General features: G+C 56.2%; 2 protein-coding genes across 3 annotated transcripts; one reads left to right on the top strand and one right to left on the bottom strand.

Moving 5' to 3' along the window:
• Positions 1 to 110: 110 nt before the first annotated feature.
• VPS51 (VPS51 subunit of GARP complex) lies at positions 111 to 5,969 on the top strand. The gene is made up of 10 exons (XM_027717985.2): positions 111 to 342; positions 719 to 848; positions 1,215 to 1,361; positions 1,444 to 1,660; positions 2,152 to 2,878; positions 3,108 to 3,326; positions 3,921 to 4,142; positions 4,428 to 4,549; positions 4,940 to 5,027; positions 5,328 to 5,969. The coding sequence occupies exons 1-10, from the start codon at positions 130 to 132 to the stop codon at positions 5,586 to 5,588; spliced, it is 2,346 nt and encodes a 781-aa protein (XP_027573786.2). The 5' UTR covers positions 111 to 129; the 3' UTR covers positions 5,589 to 5,969.
• Positions 5,970 to 6,312: 343 nt separating this feature from the next.
• LOC113986352 (inner centromere protein) lies at positions 6,313 to 21,366 on the bottom strand. Of its 2 annotated transcripts, none has more exons than XM_039386036.1 (17): positions 21,216 to 21,366; positions 20,997 to 21,110; positions 19,677 to 20,416; positions 18,184 to 18,235; positions 18,007 to 18,037; positions 16,891 to 16,969; positions 16,365 to 16,413; positions 15,774 to 15,891; positions 15,557 to 15,691; positions 11,906 to 12,015; positions 11,460 to 11,580; positions 10,630 to 10,752; positions 10,248 to 10,423; positions 9,866 to 9,956; positions 9,272 to 9,385; positions 8,147 to 8,306; positions 6,313 to 7,690 (listed from the first exon to the last, which is right to left on the bottom strand). In XM_039386036.1, exons 1-17 carry the CDS (start codon positions 21,353 to 21,355, stop codon positions 7,476 to 7,478), a joined length of 2,568 nt encoding a protein of 855 aa, XP_039241970.1. In that variant the 5' UTR covers positions 21,356 to 21,366; the 3' UTR covers positions 6,313 to 7,475. The 2 variants fall into 2 exon arrangements, with proteins under 2 accessions (XP_039241970.1, XP_027573784.1); XM_027717983.2 differs by having other exon boundaries at positions 16,365 to 16,416.
• Between the last annotated feature and the right edge of the window lie 270 nt (positions 21,367 to 21,636).

Below are 21,636 nucleotides of genomic sequence, written 5' to 3' on the forward strand. Positions count from 1 at the left end.
GCAGGTCCCGGTAACGGGGCCTTTGCCGGATGTTCCGCCATGTCCGGGCCGCGTCCCCGTCGCCACGGCAACCACCCGCCGCGCCGGAAGTGACGCGAGGGGCAGGAAGCGGCGGCCGGGGCGGAAGCGATGGCGGAGGTGGCTGCAGGTGACGGGGCCGGGAGTGGCGCCGGGGGCAGCCCCGAGGCCGCCGCCGGAGGCACCGGGGGCGGCGGGTGGCGGCGTCCCCACGGGCCGCTCCAGCGCTACTACGGCCCGTCCGCGGCCGAGGCGGCCGAGGCGGCCCCGGACCCCACGGACATCAACGGGCCCCACTTCGACCCGGAGGTGTTCATGACCAAGGTGACCTTTGACCCCGTGACCTTTAACCCCCTACACCCTCCTGGACCCGGGGACCCCCCCGATGGACTCCCCCCAGCGCCCCGAGGAGACCCCAAAAAGATCCTCTATGGGGACCCTATGGATCTGCTTCTAAAGGGACCCTGTAGGACGCTGTATGACTCCCTATAAAAATGGTACTGGGGTGCTCTGGAGCAGCAAGAGGAGGGGTCTGGGGGCAATCAGAACTACGGGGGGGCAGCTGGGGATCCCAGGGAGGCCCTGCAGGGAAGTTGAGGACTTCGAGGGGGCAATTCGGGGGCTCCCGGGGGTAAATAGGGGGATTGCAGAGGGGACAGCCGGGTGTGGGGCAGTTGAGCAGCTCTTTTCCCCCCCCCAGGTGCGTAGTGAGTGTCCCCTGGGGCAGCTCCTGGCCCGGGAGGCCGCGCTGGGGCGGGAGATCCGCGCCCTGGACAGCGACATGCAGACCCTGCTCTACGAGAACTACAACAAGTTCATCTCTGCCACCGGTGAGAGGCTCCACTGGAGCCTGCTGAGGGCAGCGCTGGGATATTGGGATGTTCACTCTGGAGCCTGCTGAGGGCAGCGCTGGGATATTGGGATGTTCACTCTGGAGCCTGCTGAGGGCAGCGCTGGGATATTGGGATGTTCACTCTGGAGCCTGCTGAGGGCAGCGCTGGGATATTGGGATGTTCACTCTGGAGCCTGCTGAGGGCAGCGCTGGGAAACGAGGATTTGGGGGCGTTCACTCTGCTGGCAGCCAGCCCGGTACCCAGCCTACTCTGGGGGGTGGCGTTTGGGGTACGTTCATCCCGGAGGGTCTGGGGGGTGGCAGGCAGCTGAGGGACCCAGCACTTGTCTCCTGTCCCCCCCAGACACCATCCGTAAGATGAAGGTGGATTTCCGGCACATGGAAGCAGAGATGGACGACCTGGCGGCCAACATGGCAGCCATCAGCGCCTCGAGCGCCCGCGTCAGCGCCGCGCTGCAGGACCGGCACCGCCGCGGCGCCCAGCTGGCCGGTACGGGGCGGGGGGACGGGTGGCCCTGGGGGGAAGACCTGGCCCTCCTGACCCCATCTCCCTGAGCCCCGTGTCTCCCCAGGGGTGCAGGCACTGCTGCGGAAGCTGCAGGCGCTGGTGGAGGTGCCGGGGCGGCTGCGGCGCTGGGCGGGCACGGAGCCGGCGCGGGCCCTGCGCTGCTACGGCCGCGCCCGCGCCGTGCTCCGGCACTACCGACACCTGCCCTCCTTCCGTGCCATCGAGGACGAGAGCCACGCCATCATGGCAGAGCTGGCCCAGCGCCTCCGCACACGCCTCCGGTGCGTCCGTTTGGGAGCCTGCTGAGGGTTGGGAATGGGGGTCTGGGGGTGTTCACACTGGAGCCTGCTGAGGGTTGGGAATGGGGGTCTGGGGGTGTTCACACTGGAGCCTGCTGAGGGCTGGGAATGGGGGCCTGGGGGTGTTCACTGTGGAGCCTGCTGATGGCACTGCTGGGAAATGGGGATTTGGGGATGCTTACTCTGGAGCCTACTGATGGCAGCCTCAGGAAATTGGGGTCTGGGGGTGTTCACTCTGAGCCTACTGATGGCAGCCCTGGGAAATGGAGCCTAGTGATGAACTTCAGGGAGTCCCTCATTAACCTCTGTTACTGTTAGAACTTCCTGGTGCTGTTAAGTGGTTTTCCCCCTTTATTTTTTGACCAACTACTGTTCACTCTGGGGCCTACCGATGACTTTTATCGCTTATTCCCCGTTTCCCACTGTGCCGGCCCTTAACCCCGGAACCTCCCACACCCACCCACCCGGCCCAGGGAGGAGACGCTGGACCCCAAGGAACTCACCGAGTGCGTGGAGATGCTGCTGCAGCTGGAGGAGCCTCCCGAGGAGCTGAGCGAGGAGTTCCTGAGCCAGGCGGGCGCGCGCCTGGAGGCCGAGCTGGCCGCGCTGGAGGCCGAGCTGCCCGCCTCCGACCCCTCCGGCGCGGCCACCACGCCGCCACCCGCCTCCGACATCCTGGACTTCGTGGACCGCGGCAGCTCGGCCTTCGTGGGCACGCTGTGCCAGCTGGCCGGCTCGTACCGCGCGCTCTTCGGGGGGGACGCGGGGCGCCTGGAGCCCTTTGCTGCCGCGCTGGCCACGCGCTACTTCGAGCTGCTGGAGCGGCGGCTGGCGCTGGAGCGCGGCCTGGGCGACACCTCGCTGCTGGTGCGGGCGCTGGACCGGTTCCACCGCCGGCTGCGGGCGCTGCTGGAGCTGCTGCCTGAGGGCGCCGCCGCTGCCGCCGCGCTGGTGGCCCGGGCCGCCCGCGAGCGCGTCGACCGCTACCTGCGCGCCCTGCAGACCTTCTTCCTGGGCTGCCTGGGCGACGTGCGCCAGGCGCTGGCAGCGCCGCGGCCCCCCGGCAAGGAGGGGCCCGGCCTGCCCGACCTGCTGGCCACGCTGGCTGCCTCCGTGCTGGGCCAGCTCAAGGCTGTGCTGGCCTACGTGCAGCTCTTCACCGCCAGGGACGTTGCCTTCGCCAGCCTGCCCTACTTCAAGGTGGGGCACTGCGGGACGAGGCGCTTTGGGGGGTGATTTGGGGCTGCCGTGGTGCAGGGCGGAGGAGCCAAAGGTAGTCAGGGGGTCTCTGGAACAATCTGGGGCTGGCATGGGGCATTTTGGGGGTGGAACAGGGCAGGCTGGGGGTCACTCAGTGACCGGTTTGGAGCCTGCATGGGGCAGTTCGGGGGGCTTTGTTGGAGTGTGACCCCCCCCATTTGTGGCACAGGGGGAGTTCTGCGTGGCAGCGGTGCGCGAGGGGCTGGTGGTGGCCTTTGTGCGCTGGCTGTGCCGCACTGCCCGCGGCTTTGCTGATGGCCCAGCTGAGCGGGGGGCCCCCGCTGCCCCCCCAGCCCTGCTGCTGCTCCTCGCCCGCCTCTGCCTGGACTACGAGAACTCCACCATCAGCTACATCCTCACCCTCACCGACGAGCAGTTCCCACCCCAGGTGAGCCCCAGAATGTCCCTAAGGAGACTCTGAATGTCCCCAAGATGTCACAGATTGGCTCCGCACCCCTCTGTGTCCCAGCCCTAGGCACCACAGCATGGGCACCTTCCTTCTGTCTCTGTCCCCAAAAACAGCCCTGAGTAGACCCAAAATGCTGATTAGTCCCAAAGTAGCCTCTATGTGACCTCAGATGGCCCCTCTGTGGCCCTGTGCCCACCCAGGGGATGGTGGTGGGGACAGTGCCCTGTGTGGGGGTTTTGGGATCTTCCCTTTTGTCTTTATGTACCTCCAGATACCCCCAAGACCCTCCCTGTGCCCTGCCGTCACCCGTGTCCATCCAGGAGGTGACCCCGGGGATGGCACTGCCTGTGGAGACAGGAGGGTCCTGACCTGTGTGGTGTCTCCCAAATGTCCCTAAAAGAGCACCTTGGGAGGTCCCCAGGGGGGTTCTGCATGTCCCAGGGTGCCCCCGATGCCCCACAAACACAACAGGGGCAGTGATGCTGCTGCAGCACACGGGGCTGGCAGCGACCCTGTGCCCGGTGCTGGCAGGGGAGGTGTGGGGGCTGTTCCTACCTGTCGCTGTGCCCCCAGGACTCGGGCCCGGCGGTGACCCCGGGGCCGGCGCTGTGTGCGGAGGCGCGGGCGGCGGCGCAGCGGCTGCTGGACCACTACGTGCAGGTGCAGGGCGCGGCCGTGGCGCAGATGCTGCGCAAGAGCGTCGAGACGCGCGACTGGCTGGGCACCGTCGAGCCCCGCAACGTCCGCGCCGTCATGAAGCGCGTGGTGGAGGACATCACTGCCATCGACGTCCAGGTCGGGCTGGCGGCCCCTGGAGGGGTCCCCGCGGTCCCCATAAGGTCCTTGAGGGCTTCGGGAAGGTCCCTTTGGTGGGAAGTTGCCAGCAGCTTCCAGATGTTCCAGAGGGTCTGGGTAGGGGGGAACTGAAGTCCCTGAAGCGTCCAGAGGGTTTGCCCGAGGTCTCAGTCTGGTCTTTGAGGATCTTTGGGGATCCCAGAAGGTTTTGGGAGGGATGCTGGGTGGTTTGGAGGGGGGTCCCAGCAGGGGGTTTGGGGTGCTGACGGTGTGTGCCACACACAGGTGGGGCAGCTCTTCGAGGAAGGGGTGCGGCGGGCGCAGAGCAGCGATTCCAGCCGACGTGCCTTCTCCGTCTACAGCAGCTCGCGGGCACCCGGCCGCTATGCCCCGAGCTACACCCCCAGGTCAGCCATGGCACCCTGTGCCGCTCCTGCAGTACCCATCACATCTTCCCTGGCACTCTCTTCACACCCCTAGACTGTCCTAATATCCACCTGACAGCCCTTGGCTGTCCCCATGTCCCCAAACTGTCCTAACGATGATCCCTGTTTATCCCAACAATCCCCATGTTCCCCCCCACTGTCCCAGTATCCCCTGGTGATCCCTGTATCCCTTGTGTCCCACAGTTGTCTTGTCCCTCCATGTCCTGTCACCATCCCCACATTTCCCTTTCTGTCCCCAAACCACCCCTACGTTCTCTCACCATCTTCATGGCCCCTGATGGTCCCTGTGTCCCTGTCCCCACATCCCTGGCTCTCTCAAGTCCCTGACTGTCCCCAATTCCCTGTCTCCAGTGCCCCCATGGACACCCACCTGCTCAGCAACATCCAGAAGCTTTTCTCAGAGCGCATTGACATCTTCAGCCCTGTCGAGTTCAACAAGGTGAGGCCACCCACGTCCCTAAACAGGGGCCCTAAACTGCCCACCTTCCCACTGTCACATGTCTCTGGTGTCCCCATGACACAGGTGTTGGGGCCTGGGGGGTGCTCAGGAGCTGACGACCGGGACAAGGGTGTGCCCACTGTCCCCTGTTCTAGGTGTCACTGCTCAGGGGTGGCCAGGCCCAGGGTGCCCATGTGCCACATGTCCCCAGGCTCAGGAGTTCCCGGGGAGCGTCAGCCAGGCCAGGGGTCTCCCCATGCCCCTGAGGATGCCACCCCATTGCCCGCTGTGCCCGCGCAGGTGTCGGTGCTGACGGGGATCATCAAGATCAGCCTGAAGACGCTGCTGGAGTGCGTGCGGCTGCGCACGCTGGGGCGCTTCGGGCTGCAGCAGGTGCAGGTGGACGGGCACTACCTGCAGCTCTACCTGTGGCGCTTCGCCTCCGACGAGCGCGTGGTGCAGGGGCTGCTGGACGAGGTGGCTGCCAGCGCTGCCCACCGCTGCCTGGACCCCGTGCCCATGGAGCACAGCGTCGTGGAGCTCATCTGCGAGCGCGGGTAGCGCGCGGGGACGAGGGACAGGGACCTGCCCTACCTGTGTCACCGTGCTGCAGAGCCCGGCAGGGACACGTCCTGCATCCTGCTACATCTCTGGGGACACACCTGTACCCTGCGAGTCCCCACGCGTGCTGTGCTGTCTCCTTCCCAACGTGGCAGCACACAAGGACATCCCATGTCCCCGCACATGGTAACGTGAAGGGATACCCCCTATCCCCACGCCAGGTCACCCCGTGTCATCAAACCACACCCCTATCGCCTCCCCACCCCAGTGACACCCTCAGTGTGTGCTGACACCCACAGCCCCTGTGACACAGTGTCATCCCCTCACCTTGGTGACATCCCCTTGTGCCCTTTGTCACTAAATAAAGGATGTGTGAGCTGAGTGTTGTGTCCCTGTCTGTGCCTGGGGGGCAGGATCTGACCACGCACACAGGGGGTCCCACCTCCAGCCAGGGTGACAGCTCAGGGACAAGGGCTGGGCACTCAGTGATGTCCCCAAGGGACCCACAGCCATGAAGGCCCCAAACCTTAAAACTCAGGGACCAAAACCCTCTGTGGTTGCTACAAAGTGCTGGGGAACACCCAGGGACACAGATTTTCCACCAGAGTTGGGAAGTTCTTCCCTAACAGAACATTTCCTGCCTCAAGGAACCAGCACAAAGCAACCCAAAGAGACAGGCCTCAAACCCTCCATTTCTCACAAAAAGCTGCGAGGAGCCCAGAGCTGCAGACTGAAGTCACTTTATTCAACAGTATTTGGCCAGGTCAGCAGCTTTTGGACAAGAAATTGTGGTCAGGCAGATACAGACCTGGATCCACAGAGCAGCCATGGAGGCACAAAAGCACCTCATGGATACAGACACCGATAGCCAGACCTGGATTTACAAGGCAGCCCCAGAAGCACAGACACCAACATATCTACATATAAACCCCCCCCATAGTTTTGAGCACATTTGCTGGCGAACAGAGCATTGGATACAGACACACAGATGGGCACGTGGACAGGCTGAGGGCCCCTCACACAGGGCACAGTCCTTACGTGGGTTTTACAGGGAATGGGAATGCTGAGCTGGAATTTTGGTTTGGGTTGGCCAGAGTCCTTTTGACAGTGACTGACTGAACAGGAAGTGCTAAACAGACCAAGAGACACAACCAGCTGATACTGAACCACAGCCAAGGGATTAGGGTTAAACATCCTCTCAATCCCATCTGGCCACAGAGGTGGAGTTTCAATGAGAAACAAAACTGCCAGAACCTTTGCACAGTTTCTCCTAACAAGGCCCAGAGCACTTGGGGGTCCTTGGGGACACAGTCACATCTGGAGTCATGTCTCTCTGCAGCTGAAGGAAGGTGAGACCCTCAGTGTGTTCCAGCTTGAGCTGTGCCAATGTCAGCCTCGGCCTGGCTGATGGACATGAGCACACAGATGGGAAAGGGAGTAACAAATCCTTTGGGGATTGCAGGAGATGAAGAGCAACACCTGGGAACACCTTCCTGAGAAGAGCAGTGGAGCAGGCCAGATGTGCCCAGGTGTGTGCAATGGTCCCTGATTGTCACTGGCCTCGAGGCCAGCACGGAAGTACAACTGCTGGCAGGTACTGCCAGGCCTGCTCCGCTGAGAGGGGGGATCCCACAGCTCCAGGTGATGTCCATCACCCACTAAAAGTCCGAGTCCATGCCAGCTCCAAGCTGAGAGTAAGAGAGAGGCAATTCCCTAGGCAGCACTTTGTAGCTTGGCCTGACAGAAACCAGCCACGCCAACCGAGGCACAGGAACCCGGGAAGAGCTGCCATTTATTACACACTAAAACCTAAATATTTCAAGTGAACAGTGACTGCTTCCCCACCTGGAGACAGGAAATCCTACCTGCTGCACACCTGAGCTCACCTCAGGGCTTCTTGAGGCCGCAGGGCAGCCCCAGGCCCGGCTTGGCCCCCGCGGTGGGCGGCGAGTGCCACACGGCCGAGCTGGTGCGCTTGAAGTAGCGGGGCTTGCTCTTGTAGAAGATGTCCTCCAGCTTGGGGCTGGGGATGGCCCCAAACAGCGCATCCACGTCAGGGGGGTTGTAGTACTGCCGGATCACAGCCTGGCTGAGCAGATTCCCTGCGGGAACAGGTGGGGTTTGCGTTAATGTTGTTAATTGGGATTGCCGTGTGGGCTGCTGCCCGCGGCGTGTCCCCTCTTGGCTTGTCTCTCACTGCTCCAAGGCATCTTATCAGAGTATTTGTCACCCAATAAGTTGTGACAAGATCCCCAAGAGCTGGAGGAGCCCCTGACTCTGCATTCCACATAGAATCGTGGAATGGTTAGGGTTGGAACAGACTTTAAAACTCATCCAGTTCCAATCCCTTGCCATGGGCAGGGACACCTTCCACTAAAGCAGGTTGCTCCGAGCCCCACCCAACGTGGCCATGGAAGTACTCGCTTCATGCTGGGGTAGTTGTAACTAACCCAGGTAGGAGGAGCTGAGCAAAACCCAACACCAGGTTCCACAGCCTGCTGAGGCAGGCCTGCCACGAGGGTGTTGGGGCTTCCAGACAGACATCCCCCCACACGTACCCGTGGCCCAGGCAGGGACGGGCTTGCGGGGCTCGCTCTCATCGTCCGTCGAGTCGTCGCTGTTCAGGTCCATCCCGTAATCGTTTGAGCTTGTGATGGCGGGCTTGGGTTCTTTCCTGCTCTGTGGAGTCATCTGGTATGAAGTGCAGGCAGGGGAATTCTAGAAGGCAAACACATCCCACAGGTGTTGGATGCAGCAGCACTGCCCCGCTCTGAGATACGTTGGGACTGGCTTGTCCCCAACCTCCTGCTCTGTCACCTCATGGCAAACCCCGAGTCTGGCAGCTCTTCAGTTTGCACCTAAGAGCTTGACCCAAGTTATGACCCAATTACGGCTGTGCATGGCCTTCTCCTGTTTAATTAGGCTGATTATTGGCAAGAGCATGCAGCAAGAGATGGATCTAACAGACCTAATAGAGCAGCAGCTCCATTCGGGTCAAGCAAAGGTTAAATGGAAGTTTTATGTCACTGGAGCAGTCATGTGCACTAAACACTCTGCAACCTGTCTTCTGGGCTTGATTAATGATATAAAACTGACAAATGATGTGCAGAGAACCTGACCACCAGGTCAGCCAAACCGAGTTCGTGCTGATGGGAGCAGCAGTGCTGGGAAGTGCAAGGGGGGGGAGAAAACCTACAGCTGTGCTGATTTCAGGTTTTTTCAACTGGACATTTTCAGTTTTGCAAGCAGCCGGAGAGCCACGTGTTTGCTGTCAGTGTTGAGGACACGGAGGTGCACCCGCAGGTTTCTCCCCAGCCAAACCAACACCGTTCCACAGGCTCTGCTGCCACCTCGTGGCGGTTCCCAAAATTGACCCTAAATAAAACACTTCCAGCATCTTTTCTGTGTTCCTGCGGTCCTTCCCGTATTTAAGAGGAGTCCAGACGGCTCCAATAGCTGCTTGCCTTATCTCAGAGCCAGAAACCCTAGCCAATCCCTCCTGCTTCTCTTCTCTCTGTCATTGAAATATTCACAGTCAAACCCAGATAACCAGGATTTACAGAATTCCTGTGTTATTGGGAAGGCAGATAAAAGCAGAGGGTGGAACTGCCCAAGGCAGGAGCAGGTCAGTGCTGGGACTGAAGTTCTCTGCTGTCACCTCTAAGGACACACCCCCAAGTTACCTCCTTATTCTCCAAGAGTGGTGCCCGGGCACCGTCTTTGGCCTTTTGTTCCTCGGACAATTTCTTCTGCTCTTCCTCCTGCCTCTTCCTCTCCGCCAGCATCTGCTGCTCCCGCTGCCAAGTGACACCCATGGAATTACCCTTAGGGATTACACTGCCAACCCAGGCATCCGTCTTTGTGACAGGCAAAATAACTAAGCACCCAACTGCAGCTCATGCAGCTGAGGAGCACTTGGGACAAGGTGCACTTCCCTCAGAGGGGTACAAACCCACGGACACCCGTGTCAGAGCATCAGCTTCCTTTCCCTGATAAAGCCAGGGCCCCCCATCTTGAAAAGCTTGCTGCTGACTTCAGGCTATAAAAGCCAGAAACCAGTTGACCATCTGCAGAAGTCTGTGCTACTGATCTTGGTCTCTTTCTAGACTAGTAAACAATATTTTTAGAGGCTAAGTCCCCCCACTGCACCGTAACCATCCCAAACAGGTCAAACTTCCAGCTCAGAAGTGCCACAAGTGGCTCCTCAGCGTCCCAGCTGAGCAGGTCTGCTGAGGTCAGTCATGTGGCTCTCCCCCTCCCCAAAACCAAGCACTTACCTCTTTCTTCTCCATCTCCTTGCGGAGCTGCTCCTTAGCAGCCTGCACTTCCTTCTGCAGTCGGGCAGCCCTCTCCTGCTGCTCCCGGAGCCTGAGAACCACAGCACAGGCCCTCAACTCCCAGAACAACACCAGGGTCCCGCCCTGGCTGCCTGAAGGAACCCCCCCACCCTCACAGCTTTTCAGACACCCCCCTACCACAATCCCCATATCCCTGAGCCTGGAATTCCTCCCTGGCAGCTCAGCACTGACAACAGTTCGGAGTTGTGCTGTCACCTCAGAGTGGCTCTTCGCTGCTCCAGCCTTCCACTCCTGCCCTCTGTTCTAGCTGTGTTTCAATCCCAGCACAGAATCTGGTATATAAATGGGGATTTTGCCTTACTTTTCTGCCTGGATCCGCTCCTGCTCCCTCTTCCTCTCCAGTTCTCTCTCTGCAGCCAGCTGTCTCTCCCGCTCCTGCTCGGCCTGCCTCTGCTCAGCGATCTTCCGGGCACGCTCCTGCTCCTCTTCCCTCCTCTTCTGCAGCAGCTCCCTGTGCCGCCGCTCCTCCTCCTCCTCCTGTAAGCCCAGGCAGACATTACTCACCTGACAGGAGCAGGCTCCAGGAGACAGCACCAGGAACCCCTCATTTGGCCCAAATCCCCATCATTACACAGCAGGGAAACATCTCGGGGGTGAATTCCCAGTGCCCAAGGCAGGTGGATCCAAGGCAGGTGGATCCCCCCCTCCAGTTCTGCCTGTGGGACAGGACAGGCCCCACACACCTGCTGCAGAGCTTTTTGTCTCCTGGCCTCCTCCTCTTGTCTGCGCCGGGCCTCCGCTTCCTCCATCTTCCTGGCAGCCACTCTCTTCTTGATCTTCTCCTCTGCCAGCCTTTCTTCCCTCACCTGGAGCACACACAGACCCGGATCTCAGGTGGGACAGTACTGCAGGACATCTCACAGACTCAGAGCTCCCACCCTCTCACCAGCAAACCCTCCCCTCCTTTGCACCCAGGAGCCAAAGGGGCCTGTGCTCTGTTTTTAAAAGGTCACATTTAGGGCAACAACCTTGTTTTACATCCCCCGGGAAAGAAGAGCTGATCCCACCCTGGTATTTACACATCCAGTCCCACAAAGCCATTGGAATATATCCTCAGAGCCATGCAATCAGAGAGGCAGCTGGGGATAATTAAAGCAGACAAATGACCACTATGGCCAGTGCACAAATTGCCTGGAAGTCTGGGATCCGAGGAAGGCTCCGGAGGAAGGATGTTTGCTTTCCCCCCTCCAGTTATTACTCAGCCGGGAGAAGCAGCAGACAAAGCCTCGGGGCCATTAGGCTGCCTTTATCCACTGCACATCCTTCCTTCTCCCATCTACCAGAGCACTAATAAAGACCATTTAGATTCATCATTCTGGAAAAACAGGGGTTCAGCTGCCATTTGCTGTAGCCAGAGAAAGGCAGTCCCTCAGGGTCACCAAGGCTCTGGAAAGTTCTTTTTCCAACTGTTCTCTCATTCAACCTCTAGAATCCAAGCAGCCTCCGTCGCCCTTTTTGAAAGAGGCACGCTGTGTGGCACCAGCTACCTCAAGGAGCTCTGTGTGGGCCGTACCTTCTCGGTCTTCTCGTCAAACAGCGCTATCTTCTGCTCGATCTTCCTCTTCCTTGCCTTCTCCATCTCCTCCGCCCGCTCCCGGGCCTGCAGCACCTTGCGCAGGCGCTCCTCCCGCTTCCTAAGGACACAGCCCAGCTCACCGTGCTGCTGAGCTCCTCACAGCTCAGCACAAGGCCAAAGCACACAGCAGGAAACTCAGCAGCCCAAACTCCACAGTAATTTGAGCACCAGCCATGTTTAAGCTCTGTCAGAGAGGGAGGACTCCAGAAAAGAAGCCGCAGCAGCAGCAGCTGGCAAGGACAATTTATGTTTTGAATCAGCATTCTAGAGAATTCTGAGAACACACTGCCCGCGCCCACAGGAATTCCTGCTGTTTGCATGGGCTCTGCAAGGTAAAACACCTGGACACAGGTACCTACAGCAGCGTGACCACGTCTACTCACAGCTTTGCTTCCTCTAGTCGCCGTTTCTTCTCTTCCTCCAGCCTTTGCCTCCTCAGCTGCTCGGCTTCTTGCTTCTTCTGCAGAGCCTCCAGCTTCTGCCTCTCCTTTTCCTGAGGGGAATTGAAATGTGATTGTACCTACCTGCCAAGGAGCTTCTTCCCACTTCACTCGCTCAGGGGTAGGGCCCAGAGGTGACAGCAAGGAGCTGCAGGCAGGAACACGGGGTGGTGACAGCCCTGGAGCAGAGCTCAGGCAGCGATCCGGTCGCGAATGGATATATGCAAGGAAAACGAGGCAGCGGGGTGAATGTTGGGGAGCAAGGGCAGAAGCTGGGACACTGAAACAGAAGCATCATCCCTGGAAGCCCAGGCAGCATCCCCAGGGATTGCAGGCAGCCAGCCCCGTGCTTTCTCTTGGTGCAAAGGACCCACAAAGCAGCGCCAATGCCTGGCACTGGTCCCGCTTCCTGCAGCGAGCGCAGGGACAGATGGTGCTCCAGGAAACACCTCAGGCTCCTGCTGGCGCCTTTGCCTCCCACAAAGCTCTATCTGGTGGTGAACCACCACCACTCTGAGAGCTCCCAGCCTGCTCCAGCACACAGCCAGCCAGAAATGGGAGCCAACCAGAAATGGGAGCTTTTCTCCTCGTTTTCCTGACCCAGCCTAGACACACTGTCAGCCAGGGCAGTGAGATCCAGCCACCACCACAGCCCCAGCAAACGGATTAACATCAGCTCACTCCACGTCAAAGCACCAACCCATGGATCAGCACTGGGAATATCCAAGGGACTCCCTTATGCTGGGCTCTGTGTTGTAAAAGCTTGGTGCTATCAGCAGCCAAACTGGTTAATATAAAACTAACAATCACATCTTATTGCTCTGCTGCTATTTAGTTATGTTTAGCTCCCACACGGAAAAAGTCCCGAGGGGAAGCTGCCTGTGCTGGAATGAAACCTAAAACATAACATTCCACGAACTGATAGCAGCAGAGGAAGCACTCCCCCGCCACAAGACTCTTTTCTCATCGTATTAACTCCTTTGTAGTACTGACACCAACATCAGCAGGAGCCCAGAGAGACTGAGGTTGGAACCCTGCACCGCTTCCCAACAGCCTTCCCTGACCCCCTGGAGCACAGCCAGGCTCTGAGCAGCACAGCCTGAACGCTCTAGGAAGCTCTGCTATCAGGCTGCTCAGTGCAGGAACAGCAATTCCTGCATCCTGCCCTCTTCTCCCTTCCTCCCAGCTCTCCTGCAAGGGGAAACCAGCCCCAGTGAGTTACTGGGTACCAGTACAGCACCCTCTGCCTCCACCACGGCTCTGGGTGCATCCAGGAAGCTACACCCTTGTCTAGAACCAGCTCTCAAATCCCACCCTCCCAAACTGCTCCTGCCTGGGCAGCCGGGGAAGTGGCGGTGCCGCAGCCCACGTGGAGCCGGGCTGCATCATGCTGTGAGCTGCCCTGAGACATACACAAGCTAAGTTAACACCTGTTTTGTTATCTGGAAACCTTTGGTAAGAACACTGAAAACTTTAAGGTTTTGTTTCCAATTTTCAGTAGTTCTCCAGTGACTCTGCTTAAATTGTTAAGCTTGTTAAGGTACTTAAAGTTGTTAAGCTCTAAAGTGCACCTAAATAGAAGAGGTTGTTGTGACAATTTAGTTCAAATAACGTATTTAAAAAGTTCTTAAGCATCTCCCTGTCTTGTTAATTAATGTATTTACATTATTGCCACAGAAGGTGAATTTTCTTGGTGTTTTGCCCCTGTCTCGAGGAGAGGGGGAAGGAAGATTTCCTTTGTTGTCTAAAACCTTCAAAATTGCCTTTTGAGTTTGTCTCCACAAAAGCAGAACACTAGACAACCGCCAGAGCAAACAAGACAAAGTGCTTTCAGTGAGAATGAAGAAAACTTTTCTGATTCCTGTGATATCCACAAATGATGGGAACCACTGAATGCTTGCCTTTGTGTTTGCAAGTGCAAAGGTGATAAAGAGTTCGATTTTGTTATTAAGATAGTCACCTGAGACTGTTTAAATTGTTAGTAACATGTCTATTAACTTTGTTACTAAAAGCAAAAAGCAGCTAACAGAAATGGATGGACAAAAGCTGAAAATTAACTGCATCCCAGAAACCACGGACAACTTAAACTGGTTGCTTGCAAAGGATGCTAAGTTCCAAGCTGTGTTAACATATTATAATGATAATCCGTTTTAAATACTGTGTTATTATGGTGATAACTTAGTCTAATTGTTTACAGGAGATGCTGAATTTTAAGTTGTGTTAACATATTGTGAGAGTAACTTGTGTATGTATCTTTGAATGTACTGACTTTTGGTTTTCTATAACAAAACAAAAAAAAAAACGGAGGGGGGAAGACATCAGGTAAGACATGATATAGGTTTGTTAAGTCTTATATTCTTCATATTAATTCATTTTCAAATTTTCAAAACAAGTACGGTCGCCAGATATGACTACCAGGAGTGACAGATTGAAAAACATGCAACCACTTATAAATCTAAAACGTGTAGTTAAAAAATAGGGACATAATAAAAATAATTCTAAGTGTGAATGGGTGAGTATGAATGAAGTGGCCACTTCTGTGTGAATGAGAGAAGCTGTGTGAACATGTATGTGTGTCAACAGAGGTGCTTCACGTGCCTTGAACAAATTACACTTGCATCACAACACTTGTTCTCTAAGGGCCCTTTCCTAGAAATGGAGTTGAATTTCTCCTGGTTACCAATTACATGCAGGCCCTTGGAGAAGTGAGAGTCGATGTTTCACCCGGTTATGCAAAAACCCTCAGGTTAATAAAGTTGTTGTTTATCCCAATTACACACAAACCCTTAAGAAATGAAAATACAAATTTCTGTCAAGCAAGTCTCAAAGATTACAGGTAAAGGTTCAAATAAGTAAGTTTGTTGAGAGACCAAGGTGACACAGTAGTGAGTTTACAATATTCTGTATTTCCTCACAATAATAAAGAAGAGGGGAGATGTAGGAGTCAGGTTTCAGGATAGGAGCCTGGGAGACGAAGTTCCCAAGTACTCCCACACACATGGGCAGTGAGATACCCCACGGTGATTGGTCAAGGGAGTCATGTGTCACTTTGAACTCAGGTATAGAAAGTGTTGTTTGATTTGAATAAACGGATTTGGCCGTGAACTCCCAAGAAGCTAGCCAGGTCCGTGTCATTTATTTAATTATTATATTAATAAGCCACACTGTCTGACTGCTCCCACATCCAGGACAGCCTTGTGTTTCCTCCTGCTTCAAAGGCTGGGAGGATCTCAGAAGTTTGGGTTTAAGAGGTATTTGCTCAGTCTTTCTCATGAGACAAGTCCTAGCAAGGAGACCTGGGATGTGCAGGTTTCACACCTCAGCATTCACAATCCCCTTGATTTTTGGTTCCCAGTTTTCATCCCTGACTGTCACTTGGCATTACCACAAGGGAATGCTGCAGGAATGAAGCTTATAGTCCAAACTGGAATTCTTTAGGAAGCTGACTAGCCCAGATCTTATTTAAGTGTAAACAGACAGCTTCAGGTTACTTCTTAGTTCCAAACGGGTTGCAAAGTTTCCTTTGTGTCCGTGCTTTAGGTTAGGTGCTAATCAAACCATCGTGTACTGGCTTAGAGCAGGGTTTCCTCTTACCTTAGGGTCAGCCTGGAGAGGGGTGTTGTATCTGATGAAGGATTTTATGACTCCATTCCTCCCCACGGAGCTCGGTGTCATCAGGAGCTGGTTCTTCTGTACAGTGTGAAGGAACGTCTTGAACGGGCGCACGACCTGCGGGAGGAACACCAAAGCCTGAGCAGGAGCCAGTAACTAAGGGTCTGGGGGAGGTACTCCAGGGTAACGAGGGTCTTACCTTGCTGGTCGGGAAGACTGGGGATGGGGTCTTCTTCCTGGGAGGAGACAGCCCTCCCTCCTCTGCCTGCTGCTGGTCGTAGCGCTCGTCCACGGCTCTCTTGTAGCTCGGCTTCCTCCTGTGAGACAGCACAGTCCATCACGCCTGGAAAGTCCTTCTGATGTCTCAAAGTCAGGGGTGGAAAGAGCCATAAACTATCCCAGCTTAAAAGAGATTCCATTGTGGTGAGGCCCTGGCACAGGTTGCCCAGAGAAGCTGTGGCTGCCCCATCCCTGGAAGTGTCCAAGGCCAGGGCTTGGAGCAACCTGGTCTAGTGGAAGGTGTCCCTACCCATGGCAGGGGGTGGGACTGGATGGGCTTTAAGGTCCCTTCTAAGACTGTGCACACACAGGCAGTTAGCCAATAAAAAATTCCTAATGCAACAGAAGAGAGAAATTAAATCACAGAATCATAGAGGCAGGAAGAACTTATCTGCAGGAGTTTCATTGTCACAAACACTGAGGCCAGTGAACAACATTCCAGCATTTAACCGGCTCTGAACTGGTCCACAGTCCCCTGAGGCACTTCCAACCAGTGCTCCTATGGACATACCTTGCACTCTGAGGTGGGTCCAGGGTCTCCCCACTCTTGTTCAACTTGTCTTCTGAAAGAGAACAGTTACACAGTGAGTTCTAGCAGGCAAAATTCCCCTCCAGGTTTGACAGCAGGGAATGGATGTAGCAGCTCGCTGAGCAGCACAACCACCTGCCACGAGCTGGGCACAGCAGGACCTGGCTCACACAGCACCATTCCCACCTGGAAACTCCAGAGAAAGCAGAGCTGCCCAAAGCTGCCCCTGCCCTGCAGCTCACACCAGCACTGCTATGTTCTGCACAGCTTCAGCAATGGGGCTCAACTGGGCCTCCCACAGCCCTCATTACGCCCATCTCCATGTGCTTCCCACGGTGGAAATAACGCCAGCAAAGAGTTTCCTTGCTGCTAATTGTCTGAAGCAAATCCTCCCTCATCAAACATTAATTAGTCTTTCAAACTGAGCTCTCAAATTAACCAGCAAGATTTCCAGCTTCCCAAAGCAGTAACTTCCCCCAGGTCCTGCCCCAAACCCCTCTGGAATTACCACTGTTGCTTGGCTCCTGTGGCTGCCCCTGTTTGCTGATGGTGTGGGAGGAAAGGGACATCTGTGGGCTTTGGGAATCCTGTGGGAAAAGCAAAGGGGTTTCAGGACAATTCCACATGGAGACGGCCCATTCCTGGTTCAGATCGTGGGCTGATTCTGACAAAGGCATGCTCAGCAGCATTACCAGGGAACACCAAACCACCTCTTGGCAAAGTCCTGGATGCTGCATCATCAGGAGAAGCACAGACATTAACAGAGCATCTCTGTTGCTTAAACTCAACAAACCCATCAACTATTAAGGACAAAAGCCTTCCAAGCTGTAAATCTGTGCTACTGGCACTCTGGCCAGAGCCAGCATGCCCATTTCCCTGAGCAGTGATGAATGTGGAGCCCAGAGACAGCAGGCAAATGGCTCATTTCCATGATTTATCTGTTTGCTGTGGGATACCCATCGCTGGTCTCCGTCTCTGCACTTACACCGGAGCAGGCTCTGCTGGGATAATGGGCTGTGGCTTCCAGAATTGCTCCCTGCCAGCAGCACGAGCATTACCTCCCCCAGCCCGTGCTGGCCAGCCAGCAGCAGGTTGGGAAGAGAAGAAAAAAAAGATTTATGGAGATTTTATCCTCCCCAGCTGCTTCTGTGGGGCTTCCTTCCAAGGGCAGGCCCAGGCTACACCCTGTAACCCAAGAGAGGACACAGATCTGATGAACCTGGGCTGAGAAGGACCTGACAGAGTCAAGGTGTGCATTGACATTTACTCTGGACAAGACACCATCATCATCCTCATCAGTGAGGATTGTGGAGGGAAAGGTTTTGACCTGAACAATATTCACAGATTTCTGTGGCTGTCTGAACAAAGAAGTGATGAATTACCTGCAGGACTGACCGAAAGGTCAAAAGGAGCTTTAAAAATACAGAAAATAACAGCAGTGTGCAAACCATGACACCAGCTGAGCTGAACTTCCCTGAACTATAAAAAGGTTTTTTTTATCTCAAGAGATTTTGGACTGAATTTTCACACAATGATCTCTAGCAAGAGGTTAAGAAGGAAAAGCCACATTTTCCTCCCAAATCCACATAGACACAAATGCTTTTAATCCCTGCTCAGATCTTACCTTGGAGGGGGTGCAGGGTCCAGGAGGAGGCCTAGATTAAAAGGAAAGACAAAAGATGTTGTGTTTAATAACACTAAGGAAACTGGAAAGCCACTTGGATTTTACACCAGGAGCGGCAGGGGAAAAATCCTGCAAGCAGGATAGTAAGGATAAATAAATAACCAAAAGCATTCTCACCCAGCTTTGACAACAGTTTCTTCCTCCTCTGGAATGTCTGTAGAGCTGGAGGCTGTGGGAAAGGAAAAAAGCACACCTGAGCTGTGAGTTTTGGGTGCAGGCCAAGGACCTGGTGGGATGAGGGTTGCTCCAGGCACTGCAGAGGGGTTTGACCTGCCCTGGGGCAGGGGAGGGCACCGGAGCACACCCAGGTGGCACTGCAGGAACGCTGCTGGCAATTCCAGTGCAGGAAAGCAGCATTTTCAATTATAGATGAGTTCAGAGAAATATTCCATGAGCTGGAATTAAGGGGGCTGGGCTTGGCCTCGGGCTCATCTGCAGGGCCATGCCTGGCCATTAACAGCAGTTAGAGCCAGAGTTATTTACAGGGGGAGTGCTGCTTCCCAAGCCAGTGTTCCAGCTGGCTCTGGCACAGCGAGCTCGGAAGCTCTGCCACAGCCAGAACCTGCCATGAATAATCACAGAATCACACAACCCTAGTGTGGTTTGGGTAGGAAGGGACCTTAAGGATCATCCAGTCCCACCACTCAGCCATGGGCAGGGACACCTTCCACTAGCTCAGGTTTCTCCAAGCCCAGTCCAACCTGGCCTTGGATACTCCCAGGGATGGGGCAGCCACAGCTTCTCTGGGCAACCTGTGCCAGGGAAGAATTTCCTCCATATATCCCACCTTGATTTCCCCTCTTTCAGCTTGAACCCATTTCCCCTTGTCCTGTCACTCCAGTTTTTGATGAAGAGCCCCTCTCCAGCTTAATACAAAGGAGAGATGACATCCATCCATTTACCCTCCTGCACTAACTCCAACGCTTCCATTCCATGGCACAGAAGAACGTTTAAATCAGCCAGTCCTTCCCCAAACCTGCATCTGTCACCAACTGTAGAAACGTGGGAGACTCTTAATCTATACAGTTCAGCCTCAAATTCCCCTTCTCAAAGAAGCTCTAGAACCAGCAAAGAGGTGAAGGACCAGGGAATCTGTGAGAATTTCACTCTCCAGGAAATAGGCAGGGCTTTGGGAGAGCCCATCATCCCCTCTGCCCAGAGAAGCTGTGGCTGCCCCATCCCTGGAAGTGTCCAAGGCAAGGCTGGACAGGGCTTGGAGCAACCTAGTCCAGTAGAAAATGTCCCTGCCCATGGCAGGAGTTGGAACTAGACGGGCTTTAAGGTCTTTCCAACCCAAACCACCCTGGGATTCCAGGGTTAAGAGTTTCTCCCAGCAAATAAGTAATAGTTAAAGTTAAACTGAAATAAAGACATTGAGGCTGTTCTCCCAGGTGATTTACAAGGCTGAATTCGCAGTTACCTGAGTTAAGGTGCTCACGGGAGGCTCCAGAAAGCCAGGGAAAACTTCCACAAGGGATTGCAGCTTATCTAGCCCAGGGAGCTCAGCTGCTACCCCCACATAGAATAACTACCCCTGGCACATTGGTTTCCTCAGCAATAAAGACAAAGAGCAGGAGAGATGCAAACCCCTTGGTAGCACCCAAACTCACCCTCTACAGAGCTGGAGGACATGGATCCCTGCAGAGCCATCTTCCTCTTGCTTGCTGCCCTGGTGATGGATTTCCGGACCATGCTCTCCCTCTTGCTGGCCAGGGAATACTTCTCTGCCAGGGAGGTTCTGCGGCTCAGGGAGGTTTTACCCATCAGGCTCCGGCGCACGGAGCGGCGGCTCCTCCGGGAGCCCGTTGGAGTCCCCGGGTTGTCCCTCAGGGGCTGGGAGGGCTCCTCAGCCCGGTCGTGTTCCCAAGTGGGGCCATTCCCCTCCTCCAGCCCAACCCTTGGGCTAAGGTTGATGGTGACATTGGCTGCCTTTACCTGCAGCTCAGACACAGCCTCACTGGCCTCGGGAGTAGAGGGAACCACCAGCTCAGGGGCTGTGGGCACCGGCAGGGATTTGGGAATGCCACGTTCCTCGGGAGAGCCATCCCCTGAGCTCGTGGGGAGCAGCTCTGCCGGCTTGGCTGTGCTCCTCTGGAGGGGCACCGCAGCGCCAGTCTGATCAGCTGCCACCCAGGGGTCCTTCCCTGCTGCCTGCAGGGCAGGAGGTGTCTCAGAGACCACCTTGGAGCTCCTGACAGAGGCTGCGGCCCGGGATCGTGTCACACGCTGAGGGGGAGAGTTTCCTTTGGCTTCGGCTCTGCTGAGCTCCAGGTTTTGTTTGTCCTGGAGTCGCTGAGAACATCGCACAGAAGGCAATGGCTTCAGGCTGCTCTTCCTCCTCCTGGACAACCTGGCCACGGGAACAGTGCATTAGATGGGAACGGGAGCCGGGAACAGCCCGAAGCCCTTACCGTGCACACATGGGATTAGAGCCAAAACACCTGGGATGGGCCCAGGATACACAGAGCTGCACAAAGCAGCTAAAGCAGGCAGTAATTAAGGGATGTAATTACTTTGAAGTCAAAAAGATAACGGGAGACAGAAACCCGGAAATGCAAAAAACAGAACCAGGTTACAAATAACAGCACTTTTCATGAGAATTAACGTTTTTTAGTGCTTTTGGGCCTTAAGGCTGCCAGCACCCCGGATACAGGGTCTGACCGGATATTTAACACCAGGGGGACTCGCGGGCCGAATAAGGGGGGACCCTCTTGGGACAAAGGAGGGGAACCCCCCCGGGACGAAGGTAGGGGGTCCCGCGGGACAGCTTCGAGTAGGGAATTGTCTCCATGAGCCCTCGGCAGGGGGTCTGTTCAACCTCCCACGCGTTCCCCCTCTTTCCAGACCCCTCTGGCTGCCTCTGCGCTCCCCTTCCCCGCGGCCCACCCCCAAGGGGGGCTCCGGGGCCCCCACTCCCACCGTCCCCTCACCGCTTCCGGGCCGTCTCCTGTCCCTCCTCATGCAGCGTCGACCGCCGCCTCCTCCGCTGCCGGTTCTTCTGCGACGGTGTCTTGGGCATCAGCTCAAGCTCCTCTCTGTAATCGCTGGAAGGGAAGGGGAGAGCGACGCGGGGTCAGCTAGTACCGGTCGAGGCCTAGCAGGGAACCGGGATGTGTGTATGTGTGTTGGGGGGGGTTGTTTGCCATTACCTCACAAACATCCTGAACGCCTCCTCGCGGATTTCCTCCAGCCACACCAGGTCGGTGTTGTCCACCTGCCGCAGGAACCCGGCCAGGCGCCGCCCGCACTCGGCGGGCAGCTGGTGCACAGAGCGCGCCGCCATCGCCATGGCCGCCGTCGCCTCAGAGTCAACGGCCGCGCGCGAGCCCCACTGTTTAAACCCGGCGCGCGCCCCGCCCTCCCTGCCAATCACCGCCCGCCAACAGCCGGGACCGCCCTCCCCATTGGCTGCCGGGCTACTTCGGGAACGGCGCAGCACCGCTCTGCTCGCCCGTCTCTATTGCCGTGGAGGACTCGCCTTAGAAGGCGGGCCTTGAAGGGCGGGGATTTAACGGCTTGGGGAGTGACGGACAGGCGCAGCTACCAATAAGAGCAGGGGCGTTCGGAGGG

The sequence above is a fragment of the Pipra filicauda genome, unplaced genomic scaffold (assembly GCF_003945595.2).
Source record: "Pipra filicauda isolate LSUMZ 115617 unplaced genomic scaffold, ASM394559v2 scaffold45_size4122338_pilon, whole genome shotgun sequence".
NCBI classification, from domain to species: domain Eukaryota; kingdom Metazoa; phylum Chordata; class Aves; order Passeriformes; family Pipridae; genus Pipra; species Pipra filicauda.